The sequence below is a fragment of the Notolepis coatsorum genome (assembly GCF_963971535.1).
Source record: "Notolepis coatsorum genome assembly, chromosome: 5".
NCBI classification, from domain to species: Eukaryota; Metazoa; Chordata; class Actinopteri; order Aulopiformes; family Paralepididae; genus Notolepis; species Notolepis coatsorum.
In genome coordinates, this window is record NC_140169.1 from 121,952,403 (window position 1) to 121,973,095 (window position 20,693).

Below are 20,693 nucleotides of genomic sequence, written 5' to 3' on the forward strand. Positions count from 1 at the left end.
AAAAATGTTTAAAGGGGAACTATTTTACTATTTCTTTCACTATTTGGGCACTTTTACACAATTCCTGTGAGTCTATGGAACACCTAGGTTTTTTTCCAAAAAAAAATTCAATGTTTTGTATTTCTAATCAAGTACTCAAAAACCGCATTTTTCTACCTCAAGATCTTAAGCCGTTTTGAGGCTGGGCTCCAACCACTGTGTGGCCTGGTGCCAACTGCCACATCAACTGCCACATTATTATGCAGCTGAGAAATCTCTGACATCACAGATATGCACATTTTCAGATGACTCAGTGAGGGTGAATATTGTGAGAGGAGAATTGGAAGAATGCGCCAATATGAGAATTAGAGACATAGATCCTATTAATATAAGTCCACATAGCTAAGAAACAATGGTAAACACTGAAAAAGGCCATTTATAAGATAGTTCCCCTTTAAGCACATGTATAGTCAATTGGTCCTGTTGTTCAGCCTCACAATGCTATTTGATAGTAAATGTGTTTATATGTCCCACCCTCTGGCCTCTGAAGTTGCTAATGTCTTTTTAATTTGGGCCTCACATGGTTAACCTCTTAAGCCCGAGATATACAGTAAAAGTGTATATTTTCAGCATCACGTTAAAAGTGAGTGTAGTCTTTTGAAGGAAGAGACTCAGGGCTTTCAAATTTCGAAAAACTACCCTACCCAGCTCACACCAGCCCCTGTCAATCATCTGACTTCTGGATTAACTTTTTTATTTCTCTTATTTTTTGGGATTATCTCCCACAAACCTGAACGTTATTGCCATAAAACAGAACGCAGTTAGTTTCTCTACCTTTCTGTGAACGTCTTGCAAAAAACGGTGTTGCAATATGATGAAAAATGGTGGAGAAATTCACATTATAAAAAAGATGGCAGAATTCAGTACTGTATCTACAAAACCTTCTGTTTAATCATCTTCCCTTTATTCATTTGCTTAGATTTTTCAGGTCTGGTCAATTTTAGCATGGTGTTATTCACAGTCAACGATAATTATTTTTTTTTTTAAATAGAATTGATATTCTCCTTTGGTTCATTACAATTTACTCAAGCCTAGTAACAGACACACTATTTTTGACACTGATCCATATATGTCCCTAGATTCAGATACCAAGAACATACAAATGGACCATTTAAAAAAAAAATTAAATGTTTATTCTACGTCCTTATGGAATGAGTGACATAAAAAAATTAAAAATAAAAAATAAAAAAAATTTATGGATGGAAGAGCCGCACATTGACGGGCAAAGAGCCGCATGTGGCTCGCGAGCCGCGGGTTGGCCACCCCTGCCATAGAGGCTACACCCGCACAATACTGTGGGGCCAGTCGGCGCACCGGGGAGACAACCCCCAAGAGGTTGATCCCTCAATCCCGGCAACAGGCCCAAGAGCATAACTCGACCTGTGCCCGGAGCACTGCGGACTAGACAGGCGCCTAAGGGGTCTACTGTGAAAACAGCACCCCGGCGGAAGGGACGCTCGGAATGCTGTGCACCATGTCGCAGCCTCCACAAACCCGACCCCTTAGAGAGGTCGAGGTCCAAGAGAAGGCTGACATGATTGGCAGACGTCATGAAAGGTGCGGGGGCACACTCGCAGGCAGACGGGGTCAAGCCCGGCCTCAACCCGAGAGTCGACTCTGCTACCAACACACCGGGGAATCAACCACCCCCCTAAGTTTAGTTTAACAGGAGGCGGTTGTTCCCTTAACCCCCCAAGAAAAAACTCAGAAACACAAACGTAGTTTTCAAAAGGGGTTAACCCAGGCCAACAGGTAGACGAGAACGAGTCCGGACCTGGGCCCGGCGGACCGGGACGTACACAGGGATGCCAGAGGGGTAGGGAGGGGTGAAAACGAATGGAGACGGACCAGTCCCCTTAGTACAGCGCAAGGTACAACACAATATGGACCAAGCACACTGTGAAGGACAACTCGTAGTGACATACCTATGACAAACACATCCATAACATCAATCCCTGCGACGCCCAGGCCGATCCGGCATTTTCCCCCCGGAAAAGCACAAAGTCCTTCAGGGTACCAGAACAGCAGATCTGCACCCCACGGCGGACAACGGGTTAACTGACCTGGTCCGGCGCGACCAGAACCAGTCCCGTGTCCTAGTTACGCCGCCATCCCCAGTCCTAAGAGGGGGGTAGGTACGCGTGTCGATCCAAAACATCACAGAGAGCGCCACCAAGACGGTCAGAACACGAATGCACCGTACCCGGTGGCCCACCCCATGGGCGTGAGACCCCTCCGCCAATGCTTTGATCTACTGGCGCTCTGAAGAGATAAAATCTCCATCCCAGTCGCTCGTATAAAAAACACAGTTTTTATAAATGAGCAACCAAGGCGCGCCAGCCCATGGCGTGGTTCCACACTGAAAGCACCCAGGGCCAGCGCCATGTATACGTCGAGACCCAAAACACATCAATGGTAATTCTAACAAGAAACCAGATAACGTTCCCTCCACGCCGCCTGGGACGAGCGGCAGGAAGCCGGCCAAAAAGACACAGATATGGGTCCCATATGACGCGATAAAAAAGGTAAAGTTCACTCTTACTACTGCAAGAAGAACACCGTCTTCTTCATGATGAGAGAAGACAAATCTTTCGACCGAGTGCTAGCCACAGGCCTTGCTAAGCACACGTATATATAACGACCAGAAATATAAAATTCAAGTAAATTGTCCTACTCCCTAAGCAAACACACAACCCCACAGCTGGGTGAGGGTTATACATCGTATCCCCAATATATAGTGAATAAACACACGTTTTGTAACAAAAAACAGTCCCTCACCAGGAGGTACTTTTTTATTTATAACAAAAATCATATGTTGGGGGGGGGGGGGGGGGGGGGGGGGCAGGGGTAAACAGGGGAGCCATGAGTTCGGGGAACAAGGCAAGCAACTCCCCTTGCGTACCTCCCTCCACGTCACTCGCGTCCCTCACGTACGGGAGGCTGCCTCGGGCGCCAACGTCCGACGGGGTCGGAGGTTCTAACCCAACCCTGGAGTACAAGGGACCCCAAGGAGACGCAGCACTCCCTGCCACTCCCCGAGGGGGAGAGTGATACGTCTCTACTGGGGCTTCGAACAAGAGCTCCCGCCCCCTCCATGTAATCCTCAGTTTCCATCGGAAATGGAGAAGAGGCAAGAGAACTCTCGTCCGGCTCCAGCGCAACACTAAAACCAGGCCGTTCACCCCTGCTTGTCGCCGCCTTACGACGAGAGCAAGCCGAGGCGAAGAGTCTGCGACGCAAATCCTCAGCCACCAGAGGAGCTGCCGGCCTATGGGCCGACTGTCCACTGGCGGGGGGAACCAGGGCCGGAACACGGCCATCTCACAGGAGATGGAGGCTCAATGGCCCCTCGACGAGGCAAACTCACCACCGGGCGCCACCCAGGCGGACCTGGCTGCCACGACCGCGGAGCCAGAGATGCCCCACGACGCACGGAGGACGCAGTGATAGTGAAGCGCTGGTGGAGGGTAACGTTGAAGACATTATCTCTTAGTTTTTTTTCGTAAAATTGCGAGAGAGAAAAAAACAAAGATACAATGTCAACGTAGCTCCTTTCCAACAACTATTTCAGCACTAAACTTAAAGTGGTGTATACAAGCACTTTACGGTGGTGAAAATAGGGAAGGAGCTGTTAGTGTGGCCACGACCCCGCTTATGTAGAGGAGCGGATGTGGGTGTGGCCAGGCGGATGGGTGTGTACATGTGGAGAAAAATTATTCATTGTTAGATTGGATAAAGGGATAGTTCCACTAGAGAGCAGAGTGTAAGCTATACGATAATATAACCTGCTCATCGGGAGCAGTTATGGGTTAAGTGTCTTGCTCAAGGACACTGCGACACGCTGCCCGGGAGGAGCGGGAAACGATTACGACCGGATTACCAGAAGACTGCTCTACCTCCCGAGCCACTGTCGCTACTAACTCGCTACTAACTGCCAGTAGAGTCAACAGGGGATGACACTGAATGGTGTCGCCTCACAGCTAGAAGGTCCAGGGTTCGATTCCCGCTTGGGGACCAGGTTTCCATGTTGCCAGGTATCCAGGTGGGGTATCTCCCAGGCCTTTCTGTGTGGAGTTTGCATGTTCTCACCGTGCTCGCAAGGGTTTCCCCTCCCGATAAGATAAACCCAATGAAAAAACAGATCACTAACGCTGTCCCTGACGAAGACGGACAGGAGCACTTGGATTGATCCCCGGGGCACGGCCCCACGCCGCAGCCCCTATCTGCTCCCAGCTGCTCTTGGGGGGGAAGGACGACGGGATGGGTCAAGTGCAGAGACTCAATTTCATTGGCAACCCAAAAAGAAATTTGCATGTGTGTGTTTCTGTGTGTGCCGCCCATCGCATGTGTGTGTCACTGCATGATGAGTAAAGACTTCTTCGAAAGTCCAGTTTATTATTATATCCCTGGAGGTTAAAATGCTAACCTGGTACGTTGACTGCAGGACCCCCGTGCCCGAGGAGGCCCCAGCGGGCCCGATGCGAGGTTTCTTGTTGAGGGGGCCCTGGTCGTGCCCCGTGGCCCCCGTGGTGCCGTTGGTTTGGGCTGAGCTCTGCTGGGAGGGAGTCTGCTGGGGTGCTGTCTGCTGGTGGGTCTGGGCCTGATTCTGGGCAGTGGTCTTCTGGTGCTACTGTGTCTGGTTCTATGAAGGGAGACGAGGGAGAGGAACAGAGGCCAGTCCATGAGAACCCAGCTGGAGAGACGAAGATGGACACGTTTGGAGCCTCTTTGGTTCCAAGCCACCTGTTGCTCGGTTGAAAGCTAGATAAAATGGTGATTCAAGATTCAAGAGATTTATTTGTCACATACATACACGAGACATGTAGTGAAATGAAGGTGGCCTTGATTGTGCAAAAATACTAATAATAAAATAGAATAATAAAATAGAATATATAATAAAATAGACATGATAAAAATGTATACGAATAAAATACAATACAATGCTAAGCTTAAGAATTAAAGGTAATGAGTACTATATACAAATATACAGTTATGTTATGGTGGACCATATTGCCGTGTGTGTGTGTATGTGCGCGTATCATAGTCATAGACAGTATGTCCATTAAGTGCACTAGTCAGTCACTAGTTTCACAATAAGTTACAGTACATCAGAAACATCTGTTTCAACACGTTTGGAGACATTTGAAGGGCAGCTCACTGACCAATCACGTTATGACGCCGGAATAGCTGTGCTGCTGAGATGATTTACTCTGCAAGCCAAGCAGTTCCCATAGCGCCCATAAGCCCCACGTGCGACTCAGACACGTGAACGGACTGGCTAAAACAATGAGGCTCTCTCATGCCTAGTCTGCTTCGTGGAAAGAGAAAGGAGGGAGAGAGAGAGACAGAAACAGAGAGTGAACAAGAAAGTGGGAGAGCGAGTGAGAGATCAATTTAAACCTTCCTGACAAATGGATGCTGTGCAAGGCGATACTTGTTGCCCACTTGACACAAACTGCTACTTCTGATGCAGGAGCCTGGGGATCGGTGTAAACCAGGGGATCGGTGTAAACCAGGGGATCGCTGTAAACCAGGGGATCGGTCTAAACCAGGGGATTGGTCTAAACCAGGGGATTGGTCTAAACCAGGGGATCGGTGTAAACCAGGGGATCGGTCTAAACCAGGGGATCGGTGTAAACCAGGGGATCGGTCTAAACCAGGGGATCGCTGTAAACCATCTATCTCACAAAGCCCTGTACCTGCTTTAGGCCGGGCCACATGGGGTTTGGCGCTTACCCATGAAGATGTTTCAAGCACATACTCTGTCACCTTGACTACAGAGGTAGGGTTTACCTGTTTTCTGCTATCTAGCTGTAGTGCAACTAGTCTTGTTTGGCCAGCTTGTGTTTTTCTTCCTCTCCAAATTGCCCTCCTGACAGTGATAGCAGGCCGCTCAGACAGGTTTATGCATCACATTGTTGTAGGTATTGTAGGTAGGGGATACATACTGAATAGTGTAGACTTGGACCAATAGTTTGGGGTCACTGAACAAAAATGATTGAGATATAATTCATTTCTAGCCATTAGGGAGAAATCTCAGCTATTTCAGCTTTGCTATGATTTCTGACATGTTCATGACTCTTGGTATCAGATATAGATACCCTAATTTTAGCCTGGTATTGGCTCACTTTTCAGTTAAGTTCTATTTCTTCCAACATGGCTGCCTGTAACCATTGGTAACTGATTTTGAAAGAAAAGTAGGTAAAATGTTGTAAAAGCTGTTCCACTGTGATTCGTTTACAAGATCGGGTAATAAAACACCAATTTATTAAATGTTTAGATAACTATCATATATCAACACATAGCAACCGTTGTTTTGCACAGAGCAAACTTTGTATCCCCCAACATGGAAGAAGAATGGGTATTCCCTATTGGTGCATCCCTGTTGCATAAGGGGTGGGATCTCTGTAGAAACCCCAGTACTTATCTAATCCCTGTAACCAGCAGCGTCCACAGTATATCTACAAACAGTGCATTTGGATCCTCTCCCACAGTGGTCTTGGATAATTACCTTCTCCGTTTTCTCCTCTGGCTTGTCTTCATTTAGAAACTCTCGTTTCGGGTAGGGGATCTGGCAACCAGCAAACACACTACAAGGGACCATGAGACAGATTAAGATGATTAGTATTGATGGGTTGTTGGCAAAGAAAATACCCTTTTACAAACCAAAACCCAATTCCCATCAAAAAAAGAAAAAAGGATCAAAACAGGAAGCCATATTCAACTTTCACATTTCAAGAAATAAATCAACATGGGCCTGTTTTTATTTAGCTGGTGCGGTATCTGGACTGTAGCTCCAATAACGTTGCAAATTTGTGACTTAAAAAAAAAAAACACTTATAAAACACAGTTTATGGGCTCTTACTCTGTGGTCGGTAAAGGGTCCTCCAGGAAATATGGGTCCTGTAGTGCCTGTTCTGATGTGATTCTTTTGGTAGGGTCCACGGTGAGCAGTTTATGGAGCTGAAAACACAAATGAACAATAGCACTTGTTTGTGGTGATGATAATACAACTTAGCAACATTGTTGTTGTTGTTGTTGTTGTTGTTGTTGTTGTTGTTGTTGTTGTTGTTGTTGTTGTTGTTGTTGTTGTTCTTTGTTATGTTATCTTTTGGATTTTATTGCGTTCAGTCAACTGTGTAGTTCAGTCAGGAACACTAAACTATTCATTGCAACAAACATTCATACAGCTGCATTTGACGCCATAGGCTCCCAACGCAAATCCATCAAATATACAACAGGTTTGGCTGTAGGTTATATTTAGAACCTTCTTTGATGTTGTCATACTGTCAGTATTGCAAGCGAGTGTATTGAGATGCTACATAGATAAGATTCACGACACGTACAGCACACAATGTCGCTATATTAAAATATGTGGTTTGTGTGTTGTCATTGTCATTTTAGATTCTATATGCATTTACATTTTGAGGTCCATACCACCAATTGAACTGAGAAAATAAATTATAGACCTAGGGAAGAGAAGGAGAATCATCCATGTGGTTTGACATTTCATACACTGTAAGGATATCGTAACACCCCTAGCAGTAGTATGTACTGTAAGATTATGGTGTTTCAGCCTGGTCGTCGATCATTATCAGCCTCTGTCCGTGTTGTCTCTGATCTCTGCGTTGTGTTGTTTGGTTCATTGAGGCAATCGTTCGTGCTGGAATTCCGTCCTCCCACGGCTTACTGGCTGAGACACCACTATCTCTTCCCCAGTGCATTTTCGAACAATCGTACGCTGAAGTCAGACTGTTTATATCAAAAGGATGTTTATTTACAATAAAACGGAGGTCTAATACAGAATGAAAAACAAAGTCTTTAAAACTCAAAGAAAAGCGATCTATCTGTCTCATTCTCTCTCATCGTTGGTCGGCTTATCTCTCTCTAGCTCGCTCTCTCCTCTCCCCCAGCCCTCCGTCAGGCCTTCCTCTCTCTCCGATGTTGCTCTCTGCTCTGTCAGAACCCAACTGACTTTGACCTGTTGGTTATTTAAAAAAAATTTGCTCTCCCCTACCCTCTACCCGTCTCTCTCTCTCTCTGTCTGTCTGTCCGGCTTCGCCCCTCCCCTGTTCCCCATTCCGGGGGGGGGGGGGGGGGGGGGGGGGGGGGGGGGGCTGTCTGTCCACTGAGCATGGTTGTTATTTTTTTCAGGAATGCTATCCGATCTTGAGCTCTGTCTCTCTCTGTTTTCCAATGTGCATTGTATACGTTTTAGCTGAGATGGCCGAGTCAGGGTCAGACTGTTATCTGTTTTCCCAACAAACCCACACCGTGGTTCTACTTTAACAACTATCCAGTTTAGCAAAATCCAAGAATAAAAGTATTTACATACGTACTTATCCTGTTATAATCATAACGAAAACCAGTCATATCTTTCAGTACTTAACCCTTTCACTGCCACACTACAGAAGGTTAACCCTTTACTATCACACTACCGACGGGTAACCGTCGGTAGTGTGATAGTAAAGGGTTAACCTTCTGTAGTGTGGCAGTGAAAGGGTTAACCTGCTGTTGTGTGGCAGTGAAAGGGTTAACCTTCTGTGTATTGTAGCAGTGAAAGGGTTAACCATTTGGTAGTGTGGCAGTGAAAGGATAGGGGTACACAGAATGCAATTTTGTTGGCAGATTCTGACTATTAATTGATAGCATACACAACATTTTTGTAAATCTTCTTGAATGGAAGATTCAATTGTATGTTCATAATAAAACATTTGAACATTCCACAGGAGAAACTACAGGACTACTAATTACAGGGCCTTCTCAAACTCTCACTTAAAGAAATCTCAAAATAAAAACGTGATCCAGGTTATTGTATACAAATATTATGTTTCATTCATTTCCAATACATAAAAATAGCAGCCAATACCTATTGTGTAACCAGGTTTATGGCATCTGTGGCGCCTCAAGCCTGGCCAGTTCATGAGGTTAGTTCTGACCCAATTACTTTGATTGACAGCCTAGTGTGATTGATAAGACCAATTCTGCCATGCTGCCTTTCCTGCATGCACTGTTTACTGGACTAATCAAGGTGAAAATGGATCTATAGTAGCTCATTCAAGGGTACTACGGCTATGCTTGCACCTCATGGTACCAAAGCACCTCAAAGGCGCTAAAAACAAGATTACAAACATCACAAAACAAACTGGTCAGACTACTACTTGACCGTACCCCTAGAACCCACCTCACCCCTGGCCTGCCCACTTTGACTACCTAGGATGGCTTAGAGTAGACGACAGAGTACAGCAACTTGCAATGGGCCTGGTCTACAAGATACACTATACGACTAAGGTACCCATGTACATGTCAAAATACTTCCCAAAGGTCAGTGAATACCACAACCACAACACCAGAGGGAGATCAACAAATCATGTTAAACCCAGATTTGGCTCAAACAAGGGACTAAATACGTTTCGCAATTATGCCACATCAATGTGGAACGCCCTACCCAAAGCTGTAAAGGAATGTGAATCACTACCCACTTTCAAAACCACTCTCAAAGTGCACCTACGGGAGACTGCAATTCGAAACTGGCCCCTGTAAATGTACAGTAAATGTCCTAACCCAATAATACACAAGACCCTCTTCTTGGGACAAAGTAAGGTTTTGTCGATATCCCAATGTACAGTTTTGCTTGTACAGTTGTACAGTGTCCCCCACCCACCCACCCCACCTACCCAACCCCACCCCCCCCGCCTACCCAACCCCCACCCACCCAACCACCTCCAATGTACAGTTCCCCCCCCACCCCACCTACCCAACCCCCGCCCCCACCCCACCTACCCAACCTCCTCCAATGTACAGTTTCTACGTCAAATGTATATACTCTCTTTTTTAGACTCTTTTGGTATCACAAACAGTACTGTATTTGTAAATCTGGTATGTCATAAATGTATAGATGTAGCAGTACTGTCTATCTGTATGTCATATATATGTTATGATGAATTGAAAATGGGGGACCCTGATGTAAACAAGACAAAAGTCTTTTTCTGGTCTGCATCCCCTTAACAATGGTGTGTATTGAGCTGTACTGTATTGTACCCATTCTGCAATCTGTTAATAAAGTTTTCAATCAATCAATCAATCCTGGAGAAGCTTTAGTTGAAGAGACACAATATGGTACGTCTGTTTTATTGCAGCTATGTCCAACAGTTAGCTTTGTTACTAAAATAAACTACTCAAGAGACGCAGCTCACCTGACAGACACAGGAGTGGGAGGACGAGACTAACTTGTCGCTAAACCTTCAACCAATTCTGCTCATAGTTATTTTGGTCTCACAGGTAGTACAACTTGTCACCTTTGTCACCTTTGTGAACTTCCAAACCAGTGGCATGTTTGCGTGTGTTTGGCTGTCACCGACGGTCTGTGACATTACCATGTGTGACGTTACCATCTGTGATGTTACCATCTGTGCCACTGTGTGTGCTAGAGCCTGACATTGTGTCAGTCTGGAGTCAATTTCATGAATCAATCTAAAGATGAATGGGAGTGGGTGGGATGGGATCAATACTTTCATTTTAAAGTGAATTTCTTTCTATATACATTTTTACCCATGAGATGTGTGATGTTTTTCTTGATTCTGAACTCCATCACGAATTCCCCAGAACTGTCAGGTGCGCTGATGCGCAGGGGAGAACTATGTACAGTCACTTATGTTGGTTCTTGCATCAGAATATTAGCCTGCGCTTCTGTCTTGCTTGTATGAGCTGACATGAAAGAACCTACCCAATAGTAGTAAATTCTAGACAGCCAAGCATAGTTTTTTCAATGGATGTTCTTTTCTGACGTTGATGTTAAAGTTTGCTTTACAATTGGATGGAAACACGGCTATTGGTCATTCCACACATGTATAGCATAGTGAGGGGAAAGATATATATAAGACATGTCCACAGAGCAATACTCTGCATAGTAAAAAGAGACGAGATGGCCAGAATCTCACATCAAAATCTTCGGGATCGGGGTGGGAGTTTTTTCCCTCCATTGAACCAGGGGAGCGGGACGGCAATTAGGAAAGTCCACTCCTGTGTCAGGCTCTAGTGTGCACAACGTGAACCATCATGGCCGACCGATTGGTGCATCCATAGTACTTACCAACAGGAAAACCTTGCTGTCAGGTTTGACTTTATGCTTCTTCATGTACTTGATTAGGCTGCTATTTGCATACCTGTCAAATGATGAAACACACAAAAACATTTTTAAAAGCATCTGAACTGCCTTTGACCTTTTGCAAAATAGGTTGTCGAATTCCAAGGTCAACACACCCTAGTGAAAAGATCCTGTAGGATTTCTTTCATTTCCAGTAGGATCATCTTGGCTTCCAAGTTTGATTCCAATTTCATCTAATACGATTTTTTAAATCCTATTACATTTCTTTAATTTCCAGTAGGATCTATTGTATTTCAAGTTTGCTTCCAATAGACTCCTACAGAATTTCAAAGGTCCTGTAGGATTTCTTTCATTTCCAGTACGATCCTTTTGGATTTTAATTTAGTTTCCAAAATACTTTTGTAGGATTTCCAAAGTGCTGTTGGAGTTTCCTGAATTCTATAGGATTGACATTTTTGGTGATATAATAAAGCATATAGGAATAGAGGTTACTACATGGTAGTGCAGAATACTACAGTACATACCAGCACAGGTTACTACATGGTAGTGCAGAATACTACAGTACATACCAGCACAGGTTACTACATGGTAGTGCAGAATACTACAGTACATACCAGCACAGGTTACTACATGGTAGTGCAGAATACTACAGTACATACCAGTACAGGTTACTACATGGTAGTGCAGAATACTACAGTACATACCAGTACAGGTTACTACATGGTAGTGCAGGTTACTACAGTACATACTAGCAGTACATGTTACTACATGGTAGTGCAGGCTACTACAGTATACCATACATATTAGCACCTATTGACTAGGGCAGCAAGGGTTCACATCACACTTTTGACAGCTCAAGGCCTCAAACTCACGTTGTTCTCCTGAAGTCTTTCTGAAGGGTGGGGTACTCAGGCATCTTCCTGATGTCTTCCCAATCCTTATCTGAGGAGTTAAAAACACATGTATAATTTCCATGGTTTCCAAACTACAATAATGGGTGTGTTCTATTATCTCCGCCAGGTGGTAACCTGGAGCGGATAATGTGTTTGGTCTCGTGTGTGCATGTGTATGCATCTGTCCGCAGCTAATCTCACATACTACTGGGCCAATCAGCCTAATATTTGTTGTGCACACGGAAAGCAGGCCAAGGACCTGCATTCTCGAATATATTTCAAATTGGTCAACAACAAGTATCTTATTTCTATTAACTTCCATCATTGTCTATTAGATAGATAGATATTCAGTATGAAGTTACAACTTTCAAACACAAGAAGGCGATATTACACAGGTTCACTGCTCAGAGCCTCCGGTAATCAGCTCTCAAACAGCGCTTGTCACCTGCAGTGGACTGTAATACAGGCAGAGACTCTTTGGTACTGGCACGAGGCCGTTCCCTTGAATTGGACATCAAAATGGACGCTATGCCACATTTAATCAGGGCAGCATATGAAGGACCTCAATCTGAACCGGCAGTAAGTCACCCAAGGAAGAAATTAATGTGAGAGAAGGACATGGTGGATATGTTATTACTGCTCAAGTTTTGCCTGTCAAGCTATCTAACGTGACATTACCAGAGGTTATTCATTCACAACTCCATCTGTTGTGGTGCCATAATTACTCTGTTAACAGTAGTTATTATTATTTTTTTGGTTGATGTGGACTGGACTGCCTTCCTTTTAGCTGGTTGTAGAGCTGTCACTTTTTTTCCTAACGAGTCCAGAGTATGAGAATTAGTTTGCAGTAAATCCAAATGTTATAGAATCCTATAAATTATATCCCCCTATAGCCCTGGGCCTTTTCATTATCGCAAGCAACCCCAAAACCTTGTCCTCGGATGCCCCAGAGAGGGGGGGAGAGAGAGAGAGAGAGAGAGAGAGAGAGAGAGAGAGAGAGAGAGAGAGAGAGAGAGAGAAAATTCACGTGTATGAGAGAGAGAGAGGTAGGGAGAGAGTAGAGAGACCATGTACAACTGGTAATCAGATGCAGTGCTAACTTTTCATGGCTTTAGGTAGAAGTTCAACTTTTCCTCTCCTTTCCTCCCTCAGATACCCAAGTCTCTGAGCGGATCTCGGCCTGCCTGTCCACCATTTTGCCTGGATGGTGACCAATCACCTCAAACTGAACCTAAGCAAAACTGAGCTACTTCACCTGCCGGTCGAATCCTACCTGCTGACTGACCTTTCGATCACAGTGGAGAATATAGCCGTGTCTCCGTCCCCGACCGCCAAGAACCTAGTTGTACTGTAGTCCTTGATGACCGGCTGAACTTCTTTGCTCACATCGCCTCAACAACCAGAACCTGCAGATTCTTCCTGAGCAACGTTAGAAGGATCTGCCCCTTCCTGACAAAAGATGCCACCCAACAATCAACAGTCATGTCTCGCCTTGACTACTACAATGGACTACAAATTTGCATGTTCTTGGTATCTAGGAACATCTAGGGACCTGGGGGTATGTATTCCCAGTGTCAGAAATAGTGTGTCTGTTACTAGGCTTGAGTAAATTGTAATAAGAAAAATGGAGAATATAAATTATGATTTTATTTTGCATCTGTGCCGGTGAATAACACCATGTTACAATTGCTGTATTTTACAGTAATAAATTATAATCCATTTGAATTATAAATTCATATTTGACCTTGAACTTGACCTTGACCTTATTATGGCCATATCATACATCTATGGATAGGGAAAAGGCTCCTCTTTCCAATGACAGTGGTAAATCTGGATTTAGTCATTTCCTCACGGTTTTACGATAAAATTGATATAATTAGCATTTTTCCGATAAATTCTTATTTTCGGTAAATCTTATAAAACATCGCTAAAAATGAAAATATACACTTTGACTGCTGTTTTGATAGTATTAAGGTCTTTACTCTTGGATACATTTGGAAAAAAAACACAACATTAACCTCTCAACATCCAAGTGCCCACATGTGGGCCCTCTTGAGGACGATTCGCGAGGCGCCACTTTGCCGACCTCTAGCAGCTCGGGTGTGTATTTCTTTTAACACTTTCCGTGCCGGCCGTGTTTTCCTATTTACCCCCTTGAATGCCGCCACCCACTTCAATGATATAGCACTTGCATTTGTGAACGCATAATCTATGTCTTAAATTATGGCTATGTGTCTAATCTGGCCGTCGCTTATCAATGACTTGTTTGCAGTCAACATTGTCGAAACGGATTGTTTTTTTTAATCGGTTCATTTCCGTTTTATACCATTTTGAAAATCGCTAGTTTTTTTTTAAGTTTCAAGAAAATATAAAGATTCTATGATAATCGCCCTTTACTGGAATATTCTGGAATACACAAAAAACGTTGTAATTTTTCGGCCTATTTATGAATCGTTTTCAAATAAATGCTAGATTATCGATAGTATATGTGTACTTATGCACGCTAGAGAAGCGAGCTGAAAAATCTATTCTCTCATTTCCTGATCAGCACACACACACACACACACACACACACACACACACACACACACACACACACACACACACACACACACACACACACACACACACACACACACACACACACACACACACACACACACACACACAGGGCAAATGTTGATATCTCTGTGAAAAAAGTTCTGATTATCCTAAGACTGGTAAAATAGATTCCTTACCTCAGATCAGATGTTCTCCAAAAAAATTGTTGCAATTCCTGATCGCCATTACAAATATCGATCGCGTTTATTGATCCAACGCTGCATACTGGAAATATGTATTCCACGCTGTTCTGATGGTCCATAATGAATCCGATCGTCTCGGGTGGCTTGCGCGAGAAGTAAAATGAGGAAACTGGACCCCCCCCCCATGTGTTTTCATGCAATCCATTACAAACGGGTGCAGTACCACATGGAGACGATAGGGGGCGGTATTTTCCCAATGGAGCTCAGAGAGAGTTTGCAGCACTAACGTGAGACTAGATTGATGAAATATGAATTCAAATTGCTAATAAAAAAACAAACGACATATTGCGTCGTTGGCAATGAAAGGCATGAACAAACGTCGTTGGCATTGAAAGTGTTGATACAATAAAAGTACACATCACCACCCCGACTCCCGGGGCTCTAGCTCCATCAATCATTTGGCAATCTCGAAAGATCTTGGACAGGGTTCTAGCCAATGAGTGTGGCTTTCCAATGATACCCCACATTTGGATCTAATACGGTCTGTATTGATCAATTTCTGATAAAAACAGCAGGGTCCCCCTACAGCTTAACAGGTTAAGAGGGTGGACCTTTTTCATGCTGGAATGTTTCCAATGATTGATTAAAAGGTGCATCTCTATGTGTGTGTGTGTGTGTGTGTGTGTGTGTGTGTGTGTGTGTGTGTGTGTGTGTGTGTGTGTGTGTGTGTGTGTGTGTGTGTGTGTGTGTGTGTGTGTGTGTGTGTGTGTGTCTGTGTGTGTGTGTGTCTGTGTGTGTGTGTGTGCAGGCTTGCTGGGAAATCCTTTCAGTGACCTGAGATCTGAAAGAAATGCATCCCCTGAATTGTTTGATTTATTCTCGTTTAAACTTCTTGTTGACTGACTGTGAATGGGATGATGATCATGATGGTGATGATGATGGTGATGACCAAGGTTTTTATCGTGATTGTTATTAAAAAAGTACCCTAACAAATAAAAAATCTAAGGAGGAGAATGGGGTGGTGCTGGGATGCAGGATGACAGCGTGGATACAGAGAGCTGTCAGACGCTGTTTGAATTCTGCAGGAGGGGGAATATGAGTGGAGGATGAGAGAAAGGTAAGACTTGGTGACTGACTTTGGTAATTGGTGTGTGTGTGTGTGTGTGTGTGTGTGTGTGTGTGTGTGTGTGTGTGTGTGTGTGTGTGTGTGTGTGTGTGTGTGCGCGCGTGTGTGTGTGTGTGTGTGTGTGCTGACCTGCTGGGAAGCCCATGACACTGAATATCCTGTCCAGTTGGTCGTGATGGTAGGGGTTACTGGTCTTGGTGTCCTCCTGGCGACAGTGGAAGATGGGCTCCGACGTCAGCAGCTCCGCAAAGATGCAGCCAATTGCCCAAATGTCTGACGTATGGCGCACACATACATAGAGAGAGAGAGAGAGAGAGAGGGAGAGAGGGAGAGAGAGAGAGAGAGACAGAGAGAGACAGAGAGAGACAGTCAACATATTCTTAAATAATAGCGCTGCCCGAGGCGGGGCATGATACAATCAACATATAGCAAAAGAGAGAGCGAGAGAGAGCTCCCGTTCTACAGTCAATATACAGTGTACAGAGAGAGAGTGAGAGAGACACATTGGAAAGAAATTGAAATGCTATTTGGCCCTAAACAGAGAGTACACAGTGGCAGAATACCTGAGCACTGTGACTGAAGATCCTTGAGCACAGCCTAGCCATCGAGAAAGGCCGCCATAGGCAGACTGTGTGTGTTAGAAAGAGAGAGAGAGAGAGAGAGAGAACATGTGTGTTTGTCATGTGTGTGTGTGTTAGAGAGAGACTAGAGCATGTATGAGAGATTCAAAAGGACAAAGATCAACACTTAAATCCAAGAGAGAGAGAGAGAGAGAGAGAGAGAGAGAGAGAGAGAGAGAGAGAGAGAGAGACACATTGGAAAGAAATTGAAATGCTATTTGGCCCTAAACAGAGAGTACACAGTGGCAGAATACCTGAGCACTGTGACTGAAGATCCTTGAGCACAGCCTAGCCATCGAGAAAGGCCGCCATAGGCAGACTGTGTGTGTTAGAAAGAGAGAGAGAGAGAGAGAGAGAGAGAGAGAACATGTGTGTTTGTCATGTGTGTGTGTGTTAGAGAGAGACTAGAGCATGTATGAGAGATCCAAAAGGACAAAGATCAACACTTAAATCCAACAATCAGCTAAATAGGCTAGCCAGGTACTGTGACACCAGGCCACACACAGCTTTGGCCAACGGCCCAACGCTACCCAAGCTACACAAACGAACAAATGAATTCACACACAGCACATGTCGTATCTCCAAATGTTGTGAAGTAACATATGTTTTGCCTGGAAAAAAACATCGTTATTAACAAAACATTCGGGAGGGGAAGGAAGGAAGAGTGGGGTAATGTCATGACATCTTCATTAATCTTACCTGCACAAAAGGAACGCAGGGCGAAAGGCCGCAACACAGGTCTCCACGTTGACGAAAGGCCTCTCGCTGTCGGGACAAATAAGCTATGGCCAGAGCCTTGTCATGGTGCAGGCCCGACTACATCTTCTGTCAAAGATGATGTCGTCGTAGTCAGAGTGCCAGAACCCCCTGCTATTCTCAAGGCTAACTGATAGCATCAAACGAACGTTCCCAGCTGAAGCTAAACAGCTAACTGGCTAACAGTTAGCTCAATCAGGCACCTGGCTGTATGTAGCCGCATAGCTTGCTTCTGCGTTAGCTAATGGTTAGCACAAGCTAACAGCTAATTAGCTAACAGCTGATTGAGCTAACTGTTAGCCAGTTAGCTGTTTAGCTTCAGCTGGGAACGTTCGTTTGATGCTTGTGCTAACCATTAGCTAACGCAGAAGCAAGCTATGCGGCTACATACAGCCAGGTGCTCTCACCAGGCACACACCGTTAGCTAGTACTAGTAGTACTATATTAGCTAGTCGACCAGTTTGGCTCCAGAGAGAGAGAAAGAGAGATAGGTCCACGGCGGGTATATAATCATAGGTTGACTCACCATAACGCAGTATCAATGCGGCGCCAATGGTAAAGTTGGAAGGAGACTTTCTTGGCCCACGGTGTAATTTCTTCTGATCCATGCTGCTTTTGAAAAGACATCCACTGCCACTGGCTCCTCTGAATAGCGCTGAATTATCTACCTCGTGTGTCTTCTTCTTCTTCTATTTGGTATTACGGCGGACGGGCCGGAAACACTATCCTAAAATCTGTAGAGCAGCAAATCCGCAGAAACCGGAAAACTGCAGTCTGCAGAGCCGCAGAGGCAGGAAGTCAGACACATTCTACAAACGTGTCTAATGTGAAATATATAAGCATATAAGCAAAACTAGATTTTAGGTCTGTGATGAAAAAGGGCCTCGCGGGAAGGGGGGCCTCGCAAAAAAAATAAAAAAAAATAAAATAATAATAATAAAAAAAATAAATACGTTTTTTTTTTTTTTTTTTTTTTTTTTGCGAGGCCCCCCTTCCCGCGAGGCCCTGTGCGACCGCACTGCTCGCACACCCCCTGAGGCGGCCCTGGGGGTGATGTTTAGCATTGAATAGCGCACAAACTAAAGTATGTAGAGATTAACTGGTTAGTCAGTGTTGGACTATGAACAACGCCTGTCAAATGAGCCATACTATTGTCTCCATAGCTATAATACAAAACACACGATGTGTCCGCAAACATCGCTAAAATGGTCAATAACGCTGGCGCCATTGAGTAGAGATGGGAAAATAGCGTGGCGGTCAATGAGTTAACTGACTCAATCAGGACAAGCTGAGGAATCATATTCTACACCATCAAGCCAGCGACACAGAACGTACCAGGACATTCTGTGATTAGTTCACATTTTCAGTCTGAGCTCAGCAGCATCAGAATTCCTGAGTAGTTGGTAAATGTGTGCCAGCTATTATCAGTTGTATTCTATTTACATAAATCACACCATAAACATGTCCTCCCGCTTAGAAATGGCTGACAGGGTGGTCTTTCAGCAAGTCTTAAAGGACCATACCAGTGTTAATTAATTCATTAATAATACATGTCACTGTCCATTTGTCAACATCGTCCATGTAGTTTACATACTGTAAACCTTATTTTGTTTATATTGTCTTTGTTCATGTTTTGTCCATATTCAATAAACGTTACAGAATGTAGGGCTGGGCGATATGGAAAAAAATCATATCGCGATAACTCGATTTCTCGATATCGATAATTATCGAAATTGTTATAAGTATAATTATTTTTATTTTTTTTAACAACAGATGTATGTTTATTTTGCAGCAATTCTTTGTCATTGCCGCCATCTTTAGTGTTACATCCCCTCACACTCCAGTTCTCAGGCTGTAGCTGGTTTAAAAGCGAAAGTAAACCGGCTTCTCTGCTGGCTGTGGCTCCAGGGGAGTTGAACAGTTCTGGCTCTGCTAGTTTATTTTCGATCTTTTGGCGCTTTTTTGGTGGACAAACCACCGCACATGTGCACCGTGACTCGTGACTGGAGTCTAGTTCTGGTAGCACACATAGCCTACTGTGTACAGACGGTTTCAAACTGTATTTTAAATAAGAAAGCAAACAAAATAAATGGACAAGAGAAAAATAAATCTCAATTTGGTCAGTATTGTCATTTGGACAAGCAAAGCCATTACTTTAAGTTGCAGGCAAGAAAGACAATTCTGTCCACTGTCTCTGGTTTTAAAACTGCCCTGTTGCAGGTCACAAAAAAAAAAAAAAACATAAAAAACAATTAAAAAAAAATATTTTTCGATTTTTATTTAATTTCGATATTCGATATCGATTATTAAAATATATCGCGATATTTATCGTTATCGTTATATCGCCCAGCCCTAACAGAATGTACCTGAAAATTAGTGTCAACGTTAGCTAAAACTCACTGTATCATTAAAATAGCTCATCAAGCTAAAATTCAGCTTTCTCTGCTCAGCGATTCCCTTGGCTCTGTTGTGATCAATAGCTCAGAAGTATAATGGAGGTCAACAATTGGCTGAAAATTACACCTCAGATGTGTGTGGATTTGTAAACAGGAAGAGGAAGTTGGACTTGTGCTCTGCTTGTATGAGCTAAAAATATAAATCATGTGTTGCATGGTTCAAGGCTGTGGTAGTCATACACAAATACAAAAAAGAGAGCAAATACATTTTCACATGCTTCCCAGTTCACTTGGACCCTGTCCAGAACTCTGTAAGTAAATGTGAAGTAAAAGTGATTTGATATCAATGCGTGAATATGAATGGATTGTATTGCAGTAATACAGTAATTTTAGATCAAATAAATGATGTAGTGACTTTCAAAAGGGTGAACTACCTATACCTAGAGTGTCTTTACACACTGTTTCAATATGAATGACAGTGAATGGGATTAAAAAATTAGACCTACTAAACTTTAGTAACTAAAGTATACATTATATACACTTATGTACACAACATTTGATGTATAGATAAGTGTAGACGGGCAATCTCTGCTAATGGCGAGAAGTCAAATTTAGACTGGTACGGTCCTTTAAAATCAACTAACAAAGTCTTGGTCCACTAATACTGTACCAAACTGACAGATTAATCAACTATGCAGGGCAGCCCTTGAACCTATCCAGTTGTCTTAATCTAACGGTTCATCATCACTCTAAGGTGATTTTTTTGTCACTCTTGCCTTCGACAATGTCCACCTTCCTCCTTTTCATTCCGCTGCGCTACAGAGCAAAGTGCATGACATGTTCACATAATCAAGAGTTTAGCAGGTTGGAATATTATATAGATAGTACTATGGACCAGACCGGCTCCACGCCTCTGTGAACCTGGACTAGGTTCACATATTCAGGCCTGTTGAGAGACATTGAGAGAGTTGCTGTTCTCTAACATGAGACACAAAGCTCAGGCTTTTATGTT

At 43.8% G+C, this 20,693-nt stretch overlaps 1 protein-coding gene across 1 annotated transcript in view; it reads right to left on the reverse strand.

The window, feature by feature from the left end:
• The window catches only part of LOC311228327 (cyclin-dependent kinase 19-like), a gene marked incomplete at both ends in the record, with an annotated part of 184,626 nt that overhangs the window by 33,545 nt on the left and 130,388 nt on the right, over positions 1 to 20,693 (reverse strand). Inside the window, 8 exon segments of the mRNA XM_084314236.1 lie at positions 4,466 to 4,666; positions 4,670 to 4,681; positions 6,551 to 6,629; positions 6,905 to 7,002; positions 11,132 to 11,204; positions 12,019 to 12,088; positions 16,039 to 16,182; positions 20,458 to 20,497. Coding sequence (XP_084170362.1) covers positions 4,466 to 4,666; positions 4,670 to 4,681; positions 6,551 to 6,629; positions 6,905 to 7,002; positions 11,132 to 11,204; positions 12,019 to 12,088; positions 16,039 to 16,182; positions 20,458 to 20,497 — 717 coding nt within the window.